The sequence below is a fragment of the Rhinoderma darwinii genome, chromosome 4 (genome assembly GCF_050947455.1).
Source record: "Rhinoderma darwinii isolate aRhiDar2 chromosome 4, aRhiDar2.hap1, whole genome shotgun sequence".
Lineage (NCBI taxonomy): Eukaryota > Metazoa > Chordata > Amphibia > Anura > Rhinodermatidae > Rhinoderma > Rhinoderma darwinii.
This window is the reverse complement of record NC_134690.1, coordinates 187,122,204-187,144,069: the sequence shown is the minus strand read 5'-3', so window position 1 is coordinate 187,144,069 and position 21,866 is coordinate 187,122,204. Positions and strand designations below refer to the sequence as shown.

The 21,866-nt window shown below is 39.1% G+C and overlaps 1 protein-coding gene across 4 annotated transcripts in view; it reads left to right on the top strand.

Annotated features, from left to right (window-relative positions):
- Window positions 1-6,780: 6,780 nt before the first annotated feature.
- KHDRBS2 (KH RNA binding domain containing, signal transduction associated 2) overlaps window positions 6,781-21,866 on the top strand; it is a 374,758-nt gene continuing 359,672 nt past the window's right edge. For 3 of the 4 annotated variants that reach the window (XR_012883161.1, XR_012883162.1, XM_075861986.1), the window contains exon 1: window positions 6,782-7,073. Coding sequence is in view for 1 of the 4 variants with exons in the window: in XM_075861986.1 (XP_075718101.1) it covers window positions 6,983-7,073 (91 nt within the window). In the remaining 3 variants the exon portion in view is untranslated. Of the gene's footprint in view, window positions 7,074-21,866 lie in introns of all 4 variants that reach the window. The other variant, XR_012883163.1, reaches the window with a different exon arrangement.

Genomic DNA, 21,866 nt, shown 5'->3' with positions numbered 1-21,866 from the left:
CTCTGCTGATATCAAATTTTGGATCATGGGGGATGCGTTTGTAAACGACGGGGTCCCTCAGCTGTCTCCCTACTTCATCTAGATATTTGAGACTATCCATGACCACAACTGCACCACCTTTATCAGCTGGTTTAATTGTAATACTAGTGTTCCTAGCTAGCTCTTTAAGAGCCTCAAGTTCCCTTGCAGTTAAATTGGGGTGTGCAAAATTATTGCAACAATCAGGACAGGTTTTAATTGCCTCAATATCCTTTTTAACTGCGGCAATAAAAGACTCAATAGCAGGCATATTGGAAGAGGGCGTACATTTTCTCGTTGGTTATAGGCATGCATATCCTCGTACTGTTTGGACCTAATATGACATAGGTGCTATCTAGGGTCCCTCCTTCATACACTTGCCTGCTGGCTCACCTACAAAACTTGTTTTGGGGTTATGGGAATACACTAAGACACGTGTTATGTGTTACCCACGTATACAAGTGCCAGTGTTGCCCTTTGGGCAGTGGTTGATGGCTGCTGACAGCAGTTAACGACCTCCCCCTGTCCCCTTGCTCAGAAAGGTGTGTGGTACCCGCTCTAATACTATCTAGACTGCAGCCGTGCACTGTCTTTGTTCCTACAGTTATTTCGCTCCGGTGCCTGCTAAATAGAAACTGTCCTCAGGTTAAATAAACTTTCCCTTTACTGTAATGATGGGGGTAGGGAAACAGACAAGTGAGCCCTAATCTACCCGCCACTCAGTCCCTGCCTACTTGCAACGACCTGCCCTAGGCGACGGGGTACAACTGGGCGACAGTCCCTACGCTCAATAAGTGCACGACGGACAAACAGACAAGGGTACACAGAAGCTAAGGGAAATGGGGCAGTTGCCCACGGCAACACCGTGAGCAACAAGAGTGGTGAAGTACGAGGTGAAGAGTGGTGAAGAGTGGCGGGTGTACGAGGTACCAAACACAGAGCAGGAGAGTAGTGAACAAGCAGAGTCAAACCAAGAGTGTACAAGGTACCAAACGCAGAGCAGGAGAGTAGTCAGTAAGCCAGGGTCAGTATGAAGCAGGGACAAATAGTTCAAGAAGCTGCAGCAGGGCCAGGAAACCAAACGAGAAGAATCACAAGCAAGGAGGAACAGGAAAGGCAGGTATAAATAGACAGAGGGCGGGAGCTAGCTCCGTTTGGCCAGGCTGTGATAGGCTCTCCCACTCCTAAGCCTGCCATCCTGAGTGGTGGAAGATGGAGTCAGTCTCACAGACATAGAAGCAGGTGCAGACTGATTACCTATGGGCGTTGACACCGAAGCTGTGCCTGGCTGATCCTTTACATTTACATTCACTATTGTGATTACGATCTCTGTTTCATTTAGTGTGCAGGCGCAACGCTGTGCTACTTTATTCACCTTTCTGCCAGTAGTCTGTATGGCGACCAGTTTATATCTAGACCCAGTACGCATGCGCGAAAACGCGCTTCACATCCGGGACACCGACCAAATTTAAAAGCACTTCCGCGCAAGCGCAGTAGCGCTTCGTGGACGCCACCATAGCGGCAAGGTGATCATGTTTCCTCTTCAGGTGATATCATTTTTTAATCTACCCTTACTTTCACTACGACACAGTTGTTTGTATTAATGTATATTGATACTTTAAACTATATTACACGTATATTTATTACAGTTGCACTTACTGTTGCATATCACTATTGAATCTGTCCATTGATCTGCACTTGACTTACTACAATGCAATTGCTGTATTTTTCTTTGTATTTTGACACTTTATAAACTTAATTACTGATTTTCTATTGCGGATTGGTACCCTGTTTTGTACTACTGTGTGTTCACATGTCTTTTGCTTGAGAAAGGCTCTAGAGGACAGAGCTGAAACGTCGCACATGGGGCAATAAAGCACCCTCATTTTTTACACTTCAACTACGGTGTGCTGCCTATTCTTTTGGATTACTGTATAGTTGGGACCTTGGTCTGCTCCCCAGGGCTTGCACCCACATTTTGCCGGTGCTGCTGGACTTTTTTGTTTTGATAGATAGATAGATAGATAGATAGATAGGATATTCAAAGAAGAAAAAAACAGCACTCAGGTGAGCTCCAGTGTGCACGCTGTCAATGGGATAGCTAATCCAACATCAATATGGTCAAGGAGGACACACCACCACGAAGACTATTTAGCAGTGTAAAAAAGTTTCTGTAAATTTATTCAAACAGGTACATCAGAAAATGTGCATACAGGGCTGCAACATTTCGGTAGGCAAACCCACCTCTGACAAGCATGCAAGTGATTGTACATAGTGGCTTTATATATTCATTTTGTTATCTATTATTGCGCTGGACCATGTTTGGTTTATTTGTGATGTTACTACTATACCATCGTCATGTATTCTGTATTGGTGGAGAGGTGGATGCCTGGTGCGCTGTACCGAGCGGCGGATGTACGCTCGCGCATTCGCACTTGATGTAATTGAACCAAGGAGCTATTACTCCCAGCTCTGTGAATCTTTTGCGGAATCGGTCGCTATTGCGCATTTGCGGTTATCCGGCGCAGGCGCACTACAACTGATAACCGCCATGTTATTGAGGTATTGAAGCCTCTCTGGCTTCTGTATACCGGACAGGTGCAATGGTATTATTTAGACACAAAATAGAAAATATGTAATTTTTTTTATATCCTTAGCGGTCATGGATCGATACACTATTATATATGTGATATAAATTAATAAATGTGGAGTTTGGGAGAAGCATACACCAGTGGATGGGATGTTTGCTGGGATTGCTAGTATACTAATGGTTACTCATCCGCACATGTGTTGTTAGTGCTAGATGTAGGGGGTGGGGTATATAAAGCCACTATGTACAATCACTTGAATGCTTGACAGAGGTGGGTTTGCGTACCGAAACTTTGCAGCTCTGTATGCACTTTTTTTGATGTACCCGTTTGAATACATTTACAGAAACTTTTTACACTGCTAAAGAGTCTCTGTGGTGCTGTGTCCTCCTTGACCATAAACTAGATAGATAGATAGATAGATAGATAGATAGATAGATAGATAGATAGATAGATAGATAGAGTAAAGGGCCGACAGGCACTTTTGGCACAGTAAGAACAGACTACAGTCCAGTCACAGTGTGGTACTACTGGCCTCAGTCAGTTTTATTAGGTAAAAAAGCCGTAGTAGAAAACAAATGAATACATAAAGTAAATCCTAGGCCGTCTGGCCACTAACTAAACATGCAGTTCCTAACTACAAAGAGCTGAGCCTAGAGCTCCAACTCTCAAACACAACACCACAGTTGCTTTACTCACATCCAGCTTTCCCAGGAGCAGAGAGAGAGACTGTGAACTCTGCCTCTGTTTAAAGCACACCTCAGCTGTGCAGGTAATTAGCCACAATGCAATACCTGAAGTGGCTAGTGGAATAGGAACCCTCCCAACTCTCCCTATTCCAACAACCAGGCCCTTTTACACAGGTTTTCCAGAAAACCCTTGAGCAAGGAAAACATATTTTCCTTCTAGCTCAATTCCCTGGTTGTTTTAAAAATGTATATGACAGGAACCTGGGTGAGATGTACACTCCGTCCACTACTCTTCCCCTGGTCCTGTCACAATAGATAAATGTATATTAGGTAGAAAAAAGCAGCACTTCAGAGTAGAGTAGCGGGTGCTATGCGAACCTGACCTTGATCCAAACGGTCCTATAGATACACACAAAATGATCGCAGCACTCCAAAAATTGGTTTCAAATAGAAAAGTGGTTTATTGTTCCATGTCCAAAAAACAAGCTACGTTTCAGTCCTCTCACAGGACCTTTCTCAAGCTAAAGTGATATGTGCAAAGCAGGGCTTCATACCCATGTGTGATAGTTACATAAGCAACAGTGATCAATGACAAAACATACAAATTCAGGCCAACATTTAGCTAATAAAACATACAAAATATGTGAAACAATGTATGTCGTTTTTACATATATATTGGATCCAACGTGTACTAGAAAAAGTGATAAAAACTGTATAATATATTAATCAAATATCGATAAACATACATATTCATGAGGAGGAGGAGTTTAGGGAAATTCAAAATGTTAAAAATAACTTTACTAATGATTGTCTATAATGTTCCGGCGTCTTCAACAATCAACAGCGCATGTGTGACAGAACGTCATGCAAAGCAAAGGTCGTGGTCCAATCAAAAGGCAGCATCTCCCGTTACCATGGTCACAATCTAGGAAAGCCTGTCAGAGCGAGATAAGACCCATCGTCTAGACTACAGTGCCGCTCATTACAACAGAGCTTGCGCAACTAAGCGCTAGCACACCGTAGTTAGAATCAGTTGTATACCACAACCCGAATCAGCCAAATTACGTCAATCGGGTCATACACTGAAGTGTCTATACTCAAAAGCCCCTATGAATTGCAGACCGGGTCATTGTCATCCCATCCATATCTATAATGTAGTATGTCAGGCAAGCTCCATACCTGGTATGGCATACCATCTACACCTCCATGTGATAGTAATCCATTATAGGCATAACGGTCAAATATCATATATTTAGAGGGCCTAAGAAGTTACATCATCATATTGTGAAACATTAGGCGTATTTATTAGCGGCACCAGACTGACGTGCTAAAAAAAATCGCTGGAGGCAATTCCTCGGTCTGTTGATCGTTGATAGACATTGAGGGAAATCATTACTATATTCATATATACATATCAATAAATACATTTACAGTAATTGATGATGCAAAATGTCTGTTGTTCTTAGGTGGTGTGTGGCTCGTCCTTATTCAATATCCAAAATCAATATGGAAAAAAAAGAAAAAGAAATAGATATTAAAATGACTTTCATCATATCACAATTATATTTCATCATAAAAAGACAGGAAAATTGTGAGGTTGAAGAGCAAACCCCATCAAAAGCAGAAATATATCCTCGAGAGTTTATCTAGACATCAGCCTAGACACTTGAAAATCAACATTGAGAGCTTTTGGTCTTAATGTATCTAATGTAAAAATACATTCTAGTTCACGTTTCTTAAAGCAAAGCCTATCACCTCCACGTTTTGGAACAGGGACATGGCCCATAATCATGAAACATAGATCACGTTCACAATGTCCCTTTTAAAAACAAAATGCTTAGAAACAGGTGAATCCTTCCTTTCCATGCATATAGTGTACCTATGGTTTTTTAGGCGTGTTTTCATGTCACACATTGTTTCACCAACATATAGAAGATTGCATGGGCACCAAATCACATAAACTATAAAATCTGAATTGCAAGTCAAAAAATGTTTGAGTTGAAACATTTTTTTGGTATGCGGATGTACAAAAACATGACCTTTTTTCATCGAAGAGAAGTTAATAGATCCCAAGCACGGGAAACTACCCATTTTTGGGAGTTTCAAATGTAATTGTCATATTCCAGTATTAGTTTTGATGTCAGTTCACTGTTGATTATGTAATTATTACACATGGGTATAAAACCCTGCTTTGCACATATCACTTTAGCTTGAGAAAGGTCCTGTGAGAGGACTGAAACGTAGCTTGTTTTTTTGGATATGGAACAATAAACCATTTGAAACCAATTTTTGGAGTGATGCAATCATTTTGTGTGTATAGATGATAGATAGATAGATAGATAGATAGATAGATAGATAGATAGATAGATAGATAGATAGATAGATAGATAGATAGATAGATAGATAGATAGATATAGTAATAGTAAAAAGCAGCATTCAAAGATAAATCCCAAAATGAATATGGGTGCCCAGCAGGTAATCCTGATCCAAGGATAATGAATGTATATAGAAAGAAATCCCGCAGCACTCCGGTATGGCAAATAAAGGTGATTTATTTCAAACAGCAAAACAGGATGCTGAGAATTTTGGTGCTCTTTGTGACATTGTGGTCTGTATTGAACCCCCATTCTCATCGTTTGGCACACATGTGACTTGTGATGTGCTATTTCAGATACACTATAGATTGATAGATTAGATAGATAGATAGATAGATAGATAGATAGATAGATAGATAGATAGATAGATAGATAGATAGATAGATAGATAGATAGATAGATAGATGATAGATAGATAGATAGATAGATAGATAGATAGATAGATAGATAGATAGATAGATAGATAGATAGATAGATAGATAGACACATGTGACTTGTGATGTGCTATTTCAGATACACTAGATTCATAGATTAGATAGATAGATAGATAGATAGATAGATAGATAGATAGATAGATAGATAGATAGATAGATAGATAGATAGATAGATAGATAGATAGATAGATAGATAGATAGATAGATAGACACATGTGACTTGTGATGTGCTATTTCAGATACACTATAGATTCATAGATTAGATAGATAGATAGATAGATAGATAGATAGATAGATAGATAGATAGATAGATAGATAGATAGATAGATAGATAGATAGATAGATAGACACATGTGACTTGTGATGTGCTATTTCAGATACACTATAGATTCATAGATAGATAGATAGATAGATAGATAGATAGATAGATAGATAGATAGATAGATAGATAGATAGATAGATAGATAGATAGATAGATCTATATCTAAATATACCTATATCTGTCTATCATATCATTTTATTTAACATATTTTGTGCTTTTACATCATTGTACTTGCATGTAAATATTTGAAAGAAAAATGTCTTTACAAATCCTCAGAATGACTATGTAGAAAAGACAATAGTTGGTTTATTAATGACTATTAGCAGAGCGGCCAGCAGGGGGAGCACGTAGGTTCTGGCTGCTAGAATGGTTCCTGTTGTGCTCCTCACTCACTGCCGAGGAGACACAGACAGGGAGAGAGGAGAAGGCAGCGTTGTGTGCGCTCTAGGGCTGCTCTGCTCACCTCATCCGGAGTGCTGACTCTCCCTCATTCCTAGGACTTCTCTTATCAGGGGCCTCGTACTTCACAGAGACAGTGTTAGGTGGAAGCTGTGTGATGGAAGAGGAGAAATATCTGCCAGAGCTGATGGCAGAGAAGGACAGCCTGGATCCATCCTTTGTGCATGCAATGCGCCTCCTGGCTGAAGGTAAGGAGACCTGAGTGTACCTGTGGTGCCATGCCATATCCCTGGTGTATGCCAGTCATGCCATGTAAAACACAGAGTTGTGTGGGAACACAGGACAGTGCATGCACATCTGCTGCAGCTCATTGTATAGTACTCTCCCTACATAACTATACATACACCTACATCTCTACACCTACATACATACACCTACATCTATACACCTACATACATAGCTACATATCCATCCATACATAGCTACAAATGTGATGCTTCCCTGCCATCGGGATAATACTTCATTAACTATTAATAAGAGGGCAGCTATTTTGTTGCCTTAGTTGGCATACAGCATGTTTCAGTTTAACTATACCCTTGCCTGCCACATTGGCTTTTAATTTCCTCTTTATATGATGCTCTTAAATTTCTTTGGCTACAAGGGAACCACGGACTGACCTCATGGGGAGCAGCTGCCCCTTGTTATTATGGGAAGCATTAGAAGAATGGGAAATGGTCTTCACTTTTTGCTCATTTTAATGCAGATGAGTAAATCTATTTGCCATGAATGACAGTTTACCAATAGAATTGCAAATATGAAACCATCACACAGAATGGGCAGATCATTCCGCTGGCTTTGACTTTGGCGAATCAAATGTCAAAATCGGTGATGTAGTTGGTCCATGTATTGTATTGACTCCGGGTGTGAAAATCTATTCTAGAACTGTAGATAGTGAACTTAGAGAATCCGTACTAGTTAAATGATGGTTTCTCATGTATACTGGGGGGAGATCCTCCTGTCTGTACCATATTATATTAGGGTTAACAGTACAAGCTTGCACTGAGTTATGTCTAGCTATGTTGTCAATATCATTCTGTAGTCTGTTGCTTTGAAGGACAAACGGGTGTATATTTTTATAAAACACCGGTTATTGACGGAGTAGGAAAATCAATAGGATCCCACCACGCGTTGACGCCTATTGCCAAAATGACTATATAATGGACAGATCTAACTAATGAATGCATGCAAGGGACTGGACATTTTTACTCAGTAAATAATCTTATTATATACTGTAAATGATATGTATAACGGGATATTTCACCAGAATTCTGGAATGCCGACCAGGACCCTGTCATTGTGGAGCAGCCCTTTAAACTGGGTCATCTACATAATGAGTTTACCGAGTTGGTACTATACAGCCGCTCATAACTGCCCCACCGCCAGTCCAGTCCCCTGAATTCTGGTTAAGAGGGCTGTATAATGGGGGTTCATAGTGCCTATTAGGTTTACTGTTTATGAGCACCTTTTACTTTTCCTGTTTTAAGTGCACATGTCTCAGTTCACTCTTTATGGGCACCATTTAGATTGGTACCATTGGTTAAATACATATCTCTGTGTTGCACAAATTAAATAAAAAACATTGGATACCACATATTGGCATTGGTTTATATGTCTGGCATTTGACATTTTTCTTATCACGTTTTTGTTTTTTTAAGCGTAGTCTGGATTTTGTCCAAGTTGACAAAGTTCATAACTAGGTTTATTGTTCAGACTTGTGTATTATTCAGTTGACGTATTGTTTTGTTTCATGACTTGAAATAGGGACTCCCAGAATAACTTTTCCGTGCTAGTCCTTCATTGTACCACGTGCCTCGGAGTCTCCTATTCATACAGGCTCCTAAGTATGGACCGGAAGTCAGTCTCTCTATGCATTCCTATGCGACCCACATTGAGCATGGAGAATGCATAGAGAGACTGAATTCCAGTCCACACATAAAAATCGATGTGATTCGGATACTCATGGTACAATGGAGGACTTAAATTCACAAATAAAGTGCTCAATAAGAAATCTAACGCCAATACTATTTCCCATATGTGAATTACAAACGAAGGATACATTTTATAACATTAAAATATTTTCTGAGAGTGCTTCTTTAGTTATCGTGAGTAAAATTACATTACATCTATTTGTTTTTCCACTTCTTCCACTGAAAATGTACATAACTGGCTGAATACAATAGAAATACATCTTTATGATTGCAAATGCTCACAACCTAAAACATAATATAACATACTTATAAATGTACTTATAAAGTATTTATAATTATACATAAATAAAATGACCAATGCATTTATATGAAACAATATTATCTTTTAGAACGTAACTTTGAAATATTTGCCAGTTTTAGTAATTTGTTATTTTACCAGCAGGGGGAGCATGTGTTATCTGAAAAAAAAATATGCAATGCTTTCATCACTTTATACATAGTGCTGACGTAAACATCCGATATATATGGTATATAGACTAATAAGCGACACATTATCTTAGTAGCGCTCAAAGTGGTTTGGCACTTCTTCCATTATTGCTGTCCCTTTGTGTCTGTCTGTGTCATTTAGTACAAAAGTTGATCACCAGTTTTCTTTGTATAAGCAGTAGCTCTACACAGTCACTGTAATAATATTTGGACAGAATTAACCTGCAGAGCCATGGTCAAAGTCATGGAAAGAAATTCACAATTGATCACCGTGTTCTCTCAATGTCACAGGTAAATGGAAGGCAACCCTCCAAAGTGCCAAACAGCTCCCCATATTTCATCTTTCTGGATCCAAGAGAATAGGGGCAGAGGGATACTGGACTTAAAGGGATTTTCTGAGTTGTTTCAAAAATTGTCCACGGTAAAAGGGCTTAAAAAAAAAAAAAAGAGCCATTTCTCACCTCACAGATCCCCGTCGTTCCAGCGTCGCCGCTTCTGGTCCTCTCCGCCGCTGTGTATTGACATAGCTGTAGCGATGATGTGCTTGTATACCCACAAGATCGCTGCAGCCAATCACTGGTCTCAGTGGGTATACGGCACAGGATCGCGGAGGCCAGTGCTTGGCTGCAGTGATCACGTGGATATACGTTCACGTCATTGCTGCAGCTATGTCAATGAACAGCGGCGGGGAGCAACAGAGCGGCGGTGATGGAAGACCAGGTGAGGTGAGGTGAGTAACGGCTTTTTTTATTTGCATCCCTCCTACCTTGGCCAATTTTTGAAATAACTCGAAATCCCCTTTAAATGTCTAAATATTGTGACTAGGAGTTAGGTTTTCATGTATTATTTTTGAGTGGAGTAAGGTTTTAATTGAGTAAATGTAATGTTAAAATTACTCCTATATATATATATATATATATATATATATATATATATATACATATATATATATACTACAATGCTCGTGTCGTCAATGTTTCAAAATTCTTGTTTCTAAATTCTTATATGTTTCTTATTATATGGGAAGTGTTTGACTTATTGATGATGTTACTGAAATCTATTATATGACTTCAGAAATGATTAATACTTCCCATATTTATTACAGTATAAATGAGTAAAAAAGATCCCAGGTAACAAAGACCCTGGAAACTGAAGTATAAACAGAAGAGAATTATTTCTTCACCTTTGTGACGCTGTTGTTCACTTGCACAGCTGCAGAGCACAATCTATACAATTAACGGAATGTTTATTACCTCTACAAGTCTCTCAGAAACGACATAAGACACATGGTGCGGATTTTAAATCTGTTCCAGAAATATACTCCAAGGAGATAGAAAAGACAACAGGGGAGATAACAAACATTAATGAAATAAAAAGGGCATATGTTCAGAAGGAGTACGTGCTCCGATAATCAGCGGTAGATGAAAGTGAATTGGAACTTTAGCATGTGGCATGGTCTGGAAATACAAAGTTTGGTGAAATTGTGTCGACCATAAGACAGGTTGCCTTTCACACGGGAACCCATTGGCAGTACGAGCTCTGGTGGGCACTGCGTGCACCTACTATACAGCTTCTCGTACTGACAGTTTTGAGTGCAGACTACAGATTCAGTGTATGTCCCCAAAACTCTTAAACGAGTTTTTCATAAAAGTTGGTGATGGCATATCCTAGCGCCTTGGTCATCAACCGGTTGTATGTGTGCCCCAGGGGATGCACATCATATCTCTAGGGAGCACACACACAGTACACATGCTCTTAATAGGTGCCGCACAGGGTATGATTATAGTTTGTTGGATGTACTTTAATACAACCCTCTAAGTGTCCTCTGTGCTTTACCTAGTGCTGGTGTTGGGGTCTTTTTAGACAGGTTTCCATTGCTCTCTGACACTGTGTGCATCGAAGTTTAAGAATCTGTTCAAATTAACGTTCTTAGATTTTGATACAAGTTCTGGTATTTTTGATGGCAAGAACAGTGCAATCTGAAGCACTTTCCTTGCCATCAAAATTACTCAAAACCTGAAGGACCCCGTTATAAGTCATTGTGATCTGTCTGGAGTTATTGGAATTTCTTCGAAAAAATACATCCGTCATAGCTGTCATGGCTTCAATATGAATGAAAGTCATGACACTAGTGTGAAGCAAACTTTACTGTACATCCACAGACTCACTGTAAAGACACATGAACATTATTCCTAAAAAGGCTCCTATAGAACCTCTATTGTAATGTTTAGCAGATACAAAAGACGCCACCAATAATACAAGGTAAGGAGTACTAAATCACAAGACTTATCTGCTACCGTTTTTTTTTTGCAGAAAATTTCATAAATTTGTTGCAACTTTAGCTGAAAGGAAGTCTGTACAGCCGGTCTACCCTGACATACGGTGCAGTTACATATTGGTGCAAATAAATGGCAAAATGATATTATCTGTATGTCACAATATTGTTACTGCCTAGCCATTTCTCTTAAAAAAGAAAGAGTCAATGTCCAAGAGTCTATAAGTTAATTTTCAATCTTTTATAAAGCCAAGATGGGGAGAGATGCCCAGGAGCGGGGGATTTTTGTTACCTGCTCGGAGGTAAAAAAAATAAATTGATGTGTACAGTGCACAGTACGGGCTGTACTATCTTCTTCAGGACGGACAGCTCTGTAAAGGTCTGACAGGAAAGTGCAGAAAATATGTATGGCAGGGGTGAAAACCTGATGAATTACTTCTGTATAAGGCGCTAGTTACACTTTGTTTAACACCATATAAAACAAAAGCGGATCAAATATATATAGTACAGAACTCCTTTGATTGTCAGATGGTACTGGAGCTGTGGGTTTAAACCCAACCATGGTGGTATGTTAATGGCATTTGTATATTTTCCCTGTGCTCATGTAGGTTTCTTGCTCTAAAATTAGTTTGTTCCCACACGTCAAAATGTCTGATTTGACTTCTTATTTGGGCAGGGGTGTCTATGCCGTTGATAGGGAAAAAATAATAAAATGTATTGTGAACTCTGTTCATGCATGATTCATGAGACACTATTGTGACTATGGTTATTCCCTGATATGGACTTTTAGTTAGAATTTGGTCAAATTAAAATTACCCATCTATAAATTTATCTGATTAGGACACCCCCTCAGGTCTGTAGATAAATTCTATTTATGAGGGGAGATCGGCTGCAGTTATGAAAGATGTTGTCACTAATTATTAAATTGCTGATGTATGTATGTATGTATATATATATATATATATATATATATATATATATATAAAATATACACTGTATTTTTTGTGGAAGAATATTGTTGACCCTTTATATTATACTTACATATTATAATTATTGATATTTTAAATACTTTTTAATTATATTTATGAACGGCTCGGAGTGTTTTTGCTTAATAAAGACTTCGGGATAAGATTCAAAATAGTGATTTATTGGTAAATACACACATCACGTTTTTGTCCTGCGTTTAACGTATATTCCCAAAAAGTTTCCGATGTATACAGTACATTAAAGGTAGGGCAAAAACGTGATGTGCACAGAGCCTAAAACACATTGCCTTCAATTTGTTACTTAAAAGCATTTGTACTTTGACTAATAATATAGTAGTAGTGTGTTATTTACCTCCACAACTCACACTGGAAAACAATTATTTGATGGACAAGGAATTTTTTTTCCCAAGTATGAAACCATATAAGACAAATCCTATAGATGATATATTATAGCACATTAATATTCTTTCAGAGTACATAACATAAATTTTGATGGTGTCGTTTAGGAGCCCTCCACCCGGACTTGAAATTGACAATCCTCCGTATAATTATGAAGAAAAAATAGATCCGGAGCTTATATATATAAAATATATATTTTACTGTGTTTCCTTTAAAATTGAAGGTACAAGCATGGATAAAAAGGATTCCATATATGCCATATGTTCATACATAATCATCATCGGTCATATTATGCCTCGTATAGCTTATAACTAAAACATTTCTTTTTGAAGACTTCTCATAAAAAATATGCATCACAATAGCCACCCAATTGCGGGTTACACAAATGTGTTAATTGTTTTCAAAAAGAGGGGTTCTCATATATTATCCTAATATAGTTGACTATTTTGACTATTTTGATCATAAATTATGGGGTTCGCTGCCCCCCCCCCCTACGCATCAATTCATCAATATTTAACTTTGCTGTAAAGGATCTGCCAGGCACAACTTCTGTGTCAACGCCCATAGGTAATCAGTCTGCACCTGCTTCTATGTCTGTGAGACTGACTCCATCTTCCACCACTCAGGATGGCAGGCTTAGGAGTGGGAGAGTCTATCACAGCCTGGCCAGACGAAGCTAGCTACCGCCCTCTGTCTATTTATACCTGCCTTTCCTGTTCCTCCTTGCTTGTGATTCTTCTCGTTTGGTTTCTTGGCCCTGCTGCAGCTTCTGAACTATTTGACCCTGCTTCATACTGACCCTGGCTTACTGACTACTCTCCTGCTCTGCGTTTGGTACCTCGTACACTCCTGGTTTGACTCGGCTTGTTCACTACCCTCCTGCTCTGCGTTTTGTACCTCGTACACTCCTGGTTTGACTCGGCTCGTTCACTATTCTTGTTGCTCACGGTGTTGCCGTGGGCAACTGCCCCATTTCCCTTAGCTTCTGTGTACCCTTGTCTGTTTGTCTGTCGTGCACTTACTGAGCGTAGGGACTGTCGCCCAGTTGTACCCCGTCGCCTAGGGTGGGTCATTGCAAGTAGGCAGGGACTGAGTGGTGGGTAGATTAGGGCTCACTTGTCTGTTTCCCTACCCCCATCATAACATTTGCTTTGTTTGTCTGGTTTTTTTTTTTGTATAATATATTTACTTACCTGGTTTTTCATTCTTAACATTCTGAAGTGTTTAGACAGTGAATAGACATTCCACGGGATGTCTATTCACAATCTCTGCACTTCGTTACTGTTTCTATGGTAGTTACAGCGTAGGAAGCGTGATCTCGTTGTAACCTGTCATTTACAGCGAGATCACGCTTCCTCTGCTGTAACTACCACAGACAGAGTAACGAAGTGCAGAGATTGTGAATAGACATCCCGTGGAATGTCTATTCACTGTCTAAATACTTCAGTATTGTTAATGTGTTAGTATAAGACAGCACATAAGGATCTAGCAGGATCCCTATGCGCTGAGTAAATGAATGGAGAGGAGTGCATGAGGCTAATTGGTCAGCATCATATACTCCCCTGTACAACGCCCACTTGGTCTAAAGTAAAAATACGTCCACTTGGGCATTAAGCAACTCATTAGCATAAATCTAAAATCGCTAATAAAGTGGTAAAAATAGATTGTTTTATTAAATAAAAAGCACTGCTGTCACCTACATTATAGCGCCGATCTCCTTATGTAGGAGATAGGGCACTTATATGTGGCGACAGAGCCTCTTTAAGGAGACAGTCCCATCTATGTTTTGAGATCGCAGAAGAGAACATTTTCCTTTATGGAAACAACTGTATGAAAATAAAAAAATAGACTGTTGAAACAAAACACTTTTTGAGATTTAAATATAAACATAAATATTCACTTTAAAAATATATGTTATATCAATGTAGAGAACATTTCCCCTCAATAATGTTAAACTCCGTAAATATAAGTTATTGATTTGCCAATTTCTATCAAATCGTTACAATTTTAGCAATTTCTTAGCTATAGGTTTTATACAAAATTTGAGTGACTACCAATATGTCTGCCACTGTAACTCCTATTGTAATTGTTATCTAGCTTCTCAAGCCCATCGAGTCTTGAACTGCAAATTTAACTAGTTATGCAGTGCCACAGAAGCACCTTTACAGCACATGATGTGATTGGGACTGTTAGGGCTTAATCTATTACCACTTACTCAATCTTGCACTCACATTTCACTCAGGTTCCAAATTTTGCATAAGATTGGAATTATGGTGTTTTTTATAGTTTTGTTTTTTTGTGTGTGGGTTTTTTATACCCCTCAAAACCCTGCAGCTATAAAGTCTAGCTTAAAATATGATAAAGCCTACATACAAAGCATTTTGGTTTGTTGAGTTTTTGTAGCATCAGTGGCATTTTTTTCAAAAATTCTCTAGGTATGGTTTTTTTTTTTGTACTTTACCTATACTTCTTTCTATGGGATTTCCAAAATGCTACAAAAAATTGCATGTACAAAAATGTCACTAAATAAAAGACGCCAATAAACATGTAAAAAAATAAATCATGTGGGTTTTTACTTCATTTTTTCATGCATTAAAAACCCTGTGTGAAAGAGGCTAAACTCAAACCCATCACTGTCCACACACCCCAAACACACAAGTCGCTGTTGCCTTTACCTTCCTAGTTCTGGTCCAATAGGTGCAGGGGCAGGGGTTATCTTTTAAAATAGCCTTCATTTTGTTAAATCTGTTATTGTAGTGCAGGGATACAAAGCAGCAAGTGGGATTATTGTGAATGCATATAACATGTACATTGTACTTCTAAGCGTTATTCATAACATAATCCTTGTCTTACATATAAGCTTGGGTAGAGTGCGGTAAACAACATATGTTAAGACATTTTAAATATTGGCAAAATTCTGCAGAAATGACATTCTGGTCTTTAAAGGACTGGAAGGTAATAATTAAAAATCAAACTGTCGGCAGCAAAGTCTAATAATTTACTGAGGAATCCCAAATTGGAAGATTACAGCTCTGATGGATAGAAGTTCATTGTGTACAGCAACCTTTTGATTTAGACTGAGTTCCTGGAGATCACATCTTTATAAGATGATTGCTGGTACAGTAGGTCAGGCAAATGCTCTGGTAGCTGCGTCCACCCACATAAACACTTGCCCACAGAGATTCAGAGGCATTTATTAAGCTCTTTATTTCCCTGAACAGACATTTCATTCTTATGTGGTTTCCCAATAATTGATTTCCACATTTACAACCTAAAATATATTGGATAATGTGTTATGGAAAGTATGTGTTATGTGTTATGTATTTTTTTTTTTTTTTTTTAGAATCAATGCCTGCTGTATTTTTCTCTTCATAAAAGATAAAATATTTTTTTAATAAAAACAAATGTTTATTTATACATTGATAGGCAACTTGGTTTTTAGTGCACATTCATAATAATATTATATATAATTTCCTTAGAAAAATGCATTCAAGTAAACGAGAAGCAAAGTGTAAAATGTAAAGTGAATTTACATAATTGTCCATAATCAGCCGCATAGCCATAGGGGGTGCAGTGTTAGCATTCGCACCCGGGCTGAGTGCCTAAGGGGACCTAAAGGCCCATCTGCCACTACAGCAAATTAGCATATAGGGAGCCAACACAACAGTGGGCCATATCTCTGGAACGGGTGGGGGGGGGGAGGTCAAGGATGAAGAAAAAAAACAGCAATGTCTATTCACTGTCTAAACACTTCAGTATTGTTAATGTGTAAGTATAAGACAGCACATAAGGGTCTAACAGGATCCCTATGCGCTGCGTAAATGAATGGAGAGGAGTGCATGATGCTGATTGGTCAGCGTCATACACTCCTCTGTACAACGCCCACTTGATCTAAAGTGAAAATACGCCCTCTTGGGCATTAAGCAACTCATTAGCATAAATCTAAAAACGCTAATAAAGTGGTAAAAATAGATCGTTTTTTTAAATAATAAGCATTACTGTCACCTACATTATAGCATCGATCTCCTGATCTAGGAGATAGGGCACTTATAATGTGGTGACAGAGCCTCTTTAAGACCTTTGTTTTCATTGCCTTAACTTTTATAACTGTTCTTACATTATACTTGCAGTCTATTACCCTGTTATATACGGCATCATATAATATAATGACATTTATCATAATAATACAGTGGCGGTTGAAAGTTTGTGAACCCTTAATTTTTACACAATTTATCTGACTGTGGATTGGTGGAGTCCAAACTCTTTAGAGTTGGTTTTGTAACTTTTCCAGTCTGATGAGCTGCCGACATGATAATAATGTATGGGGACGAGCGCTCGGAGTAAGTAGTGCTCATCCCCATACTAGCTCCTTGTAAAAGCTGTCTCGTTGATCGGCGCTCGTTTACACGGCCCAATACCTTAAGAGACCATGAAGAGGACCTGTTAGCTCTTCTGACATGTCGATTTTAGTAAATACTTGTATTCCCCATAAAATCACAGTTCTGAAGCATCTTTTTTTTAGGACTCTGCATTGTTTTGTTCTTCTTTTAGGGTGTAAATATTCCCTTTGTCAAATTAGTGTGACCCTATACAGTCTGACTCTGTTAGCAGTGATTGGACGTTGTCGGTCTGTGTCGGGACATACCTTTAACTGGTACCAAGGTTAAGGCATTTTTACCAGAATTGCCCAAAATACATGGCTGACATGCACTGGTTCATACAAATGTGGTGGTACAAGATGTACTATGTGTACCATAATATCAAATACTTCTATTTTAATTTCCTCATCTAACAACATCTCTTTCTCTATAAAATCTCTAATAAATTGTAACACTACCCACGTAGTATATGTCCTACATTTCGACAAGTGTAATGTTGTAATGATAGGGGTAGGGAAACGGACAAGTGAGCCCTAATCTACCCGCCACTCTGTCCCTGCCTACTTGCAACGACCCGCCCTAGGCGACGGGGTACAACTGGGCGGCGGTCCCTACACTCAGTAAGTGCACGAGACAAAACATACAAGGGAATATAAAGCGAAGGGAAAGGGGTGGTTGCCCACGGCGACACCGTGAGCAACAGAGTGGTGAACGAGCCAAGTCAAACCAGGAGAGCACGAGGTACCAAACGCAGAGCAGAAGAGTAGTCAGAAAGCCAGGGTCAGAATGGAGCAGGATCAAATTGTTAGGAGCTGTAGCTGGGCCAGGAAACCACACGGAAAGAATCACAAGCAAGGAGGAAAAGGAAAGGCAGGTATAAATAGACAGAGGGCGGGAGCTAGCTGAGTCTGGCCAGGCTGCGATAGGCTCTCCCACTCCTAAGCCTGCCAGCCTGAGTGGTGGAAGCAGGAGTCAGTCTCAGAGAGATAGACTCAGGTGAAGACTGATTACCTAAGGAAGTTAACCCCAAAGCTGTGCCTGGCAGATCCTTTACAAATGTACAATATGTGGGTTGCACAATAAGACCACTAAAGAAAAGGCTGGCGGAACATCAGGCAGACATAAAAAATCCAAATAAAACTAATGTATCAGGAGCAGCTAAACATTTCATAGAACTACACCAACACAACACCAGTACACTAAAAGTCTGTGGTTTGGAAAGAGTATATAATCTCAAAAGAGGTGGACATTGGAGAAAGCTTCTTTTAAATAGAGTTGCATTATGGATTTTAAAATTGGACACCCGCTTCCCACAATGAATGAACTACAGAAACGATCTCATGTACATTTATTAATCGAACTTAATTCAATTTACACTAATTCAAATAATTAAGGCAAAAAATCTTTTGAATGTTCAAACAGGTGTAAATGAAACACTAACAGACACTTATGATACCATATAGCGAGTTTATAAATATCATGTTTAGATTAACACACATATTCTTCATGAGGTCTCACATGTGTGGACAGTTCTGATTGCCACATTTGATATGTGGTATTCATGCCGGAATATAACATAATACGTAGGTGAAAAATAGCCATGTTCAAAATAAAATGAGTTGTTCACTATAAAGACAATGTAATTTATAAGTGGAAAAATAATATTTCATTGTACAAATGATGAAATCAGTCCCTAATATATAATATAAGTTCTTTCAAGCGACTGCATGCTGGTCTGTCTTAAGGGGAGCTGTCCTTCAGCACCAGGCAGCGTCACTGTTCAGTTATTCTAAGTTGAGCTGTCCTTCAGCACCACGGATGCAATAATATGCACAACAGATTAACATGAATAGAAATGTATTGCTTTATTCAAACAAAAAGATATAAATGACAAAAATGAAATATTTCAGCAATTAGATTCTATTGGTGAATATATTACTGATAACATCATTTATTCAACAAGCAACATTTCCAATTAAAGACATAGGCAGCGGGTTTCTCACTCCCCCTAGATTACGTCAGAGTGTTAACACACCTGAGCACTCAGCAGAATTGTCTGATATCTATGTCTTTCTAACTATTCAAAATACTTTTTTTCAATTTCTGTCAAAAAATCTTAGTGATGCATGTCGGACTTACTGTGTCTTGTACTAAGTATGTAATAATGCTTTAGAAAGAATATATATTGATGTTACGCAACACATCTAAAGCAATGCCTGAAATGGTTAATTTCTAAAGCCCACCCATAGGATGTCACCTGACCTAGGATATATGGTATAAAAATGTGAACTCATAAGTAAAACACCAAGCTATGACTAAGGACCCTAGTGGTCTGAAACGCGTAAGCGTGATCCCGGGATTTTTGTTTTAATCTTTCTGTTTTAAAATGACCGAATAAACCAGTAACTTTTATACCGAGTGCTGGATATACCATTCATTGCTCACGTCCATTGCCTTGTATACCTGCTGTCGGCACAGGACTTCGTTGGGGGTATTTTCAAACACCTTCAGCATCTGGACAAAATCAACTTGTACCAACTAACGCATCGGTAACGCGGTGAGCGAACTTTCTGTAATATATTTCTTCTTTGTTACTTAACTGGTAACACCTGATTGACAATTTATCAATATATTTTTAGGAGAAATCACAGAGGAATGGTACAATGCAGAGTTTTAAGAAAATATGCTCCAGATTCCTTATTTTATGGGGAATGCAAGTCTTTACTAAAACTGATATATTAGGAGAGCTGATGAGTTCTCTTTAAGTGCCAAAGTTTTGAAAGCCCGGTAGGGATGGCATCGCTATGAATAATAGTATTGACTGATTGCCAAATGGCAAAAATACCCTTTTCCCCCTACTAAGAGAGTAATATTCTATATATTTTCGAAAGTTTGTTTGAAGCCCGATTTTTCATTAGTTTAAAATCAGGGAATAGCTATTTTTGATTGGACACACGTTCCCTAGGTAACGGATTGCACTGACAGTCTCCGACCCTATTTATGACGTTGCAGCCCATAATTGGCTGCAACGTACATCATTCGATGACTTCTGGGACCTTCAGTAAGGACTAATCACTGGTCATTTATAATCAAGCACCGCAGTAATACCGCATGCAGATCACACAGCGATGTCATTGACATCTGTATAACGTGTTCTTATATAAAACACAGCTGCCGCAGAACCTCTTATTCAGATGTACAGAACTGTAGCTGTCCCATTCATATGTCGCGAAATCGCGGCAAAACGCCACGACCGCTACGTCTGAATAATCTCCTCAGAGATGAGACCCTCATGATTTTTAGCTACAAAAATTGATGACGTTGCAGCCCATAATTGGCTGCAACGTACATCATTCGATGACTTCTGGGACCTGCAGTAAGGACTAATCACTGGTCATTTATAATCAAGCACCGCAGTAATACCGCATGCAGATCACACAGCGATGTCATTGACATCTGTATAACGTGTTCTTATATAAAACACAGCTGCCGCAGAACCTCTTATTCAGATGTACAGAACTGTAGCTGTCCCATTCATATGTCGCGAAATCGTGGCAAAACGCCACGACCGCTACGTCTGAATAATCTCCTCAGAGATGAGACCCTCATGATTTTTAGCTACAAAAAAAAAAAACGCATTGAATTTGTACCTGACTTTATTGTTCCCGGGCTCTGCCCTCCATCAGTGTGTGAAGTCGCCTCAGCTCCGTCCTGCAGCCGCTTCACGTGCGCCAAATGTGTCACGTGACGTCCCCAGTTTCCCGCGCTGTCGCGTCCTCACAGGAAGCAGGTGAGTTGGGCCGCCTCAGTTTTGGGGTCACATTATGTGTGGAGTTTGAGGTACAGCGGGGGCTCGGCGTCTCCCTCCACTGCCGGTGAATGTCATATCACTGCAGGACGCGGTCTGGATGGTGAATCCCAGAGGAAAGGATTACTAGGGGGAGTAGTGGTTACCCCGAGTGCAGTAGTCCTCTATGTATCCTCTCACTAAGGGCATGCTGAGGGTTGTAGTACCTCCTCAGGTGCAGAGCTGCTCATCTATTAAATAGACACGTCGTCTGTATCGTGTGAAACTACAACTCCGAGCATGTGGCCGCACCACCCGTGGAGACCAGAAATACAGTGACAGGACTGCAAAAACTCATTTTATTAAGAATGAAAAAAATATATATAAGGTGATGACGTATATAGCATAAGTGAAATATAGAATAACTGGTATATAATATATACATAAAATACCTGTAACTGGTGTATAACGATACATAACTGGAATATAAAACATATAATATAACGAATATAAAACATATATAATATAACAAGTATAAAACACAATATAACTGGAATATAAAACATCGATGCCAAATGGGCATGAATCATAAGTCCCCGTTCCTCATCCACCACTTCGTAGTTTAGTCTAGGAGCACTGGCTTAGGACTTTTATTAAAAAAAATTTGATCATGTGATCATGGTGTTAAGGATATTTAATGGTGCTTCCAATAACATTGGGTCCAGTGTCAACAGTATTCCA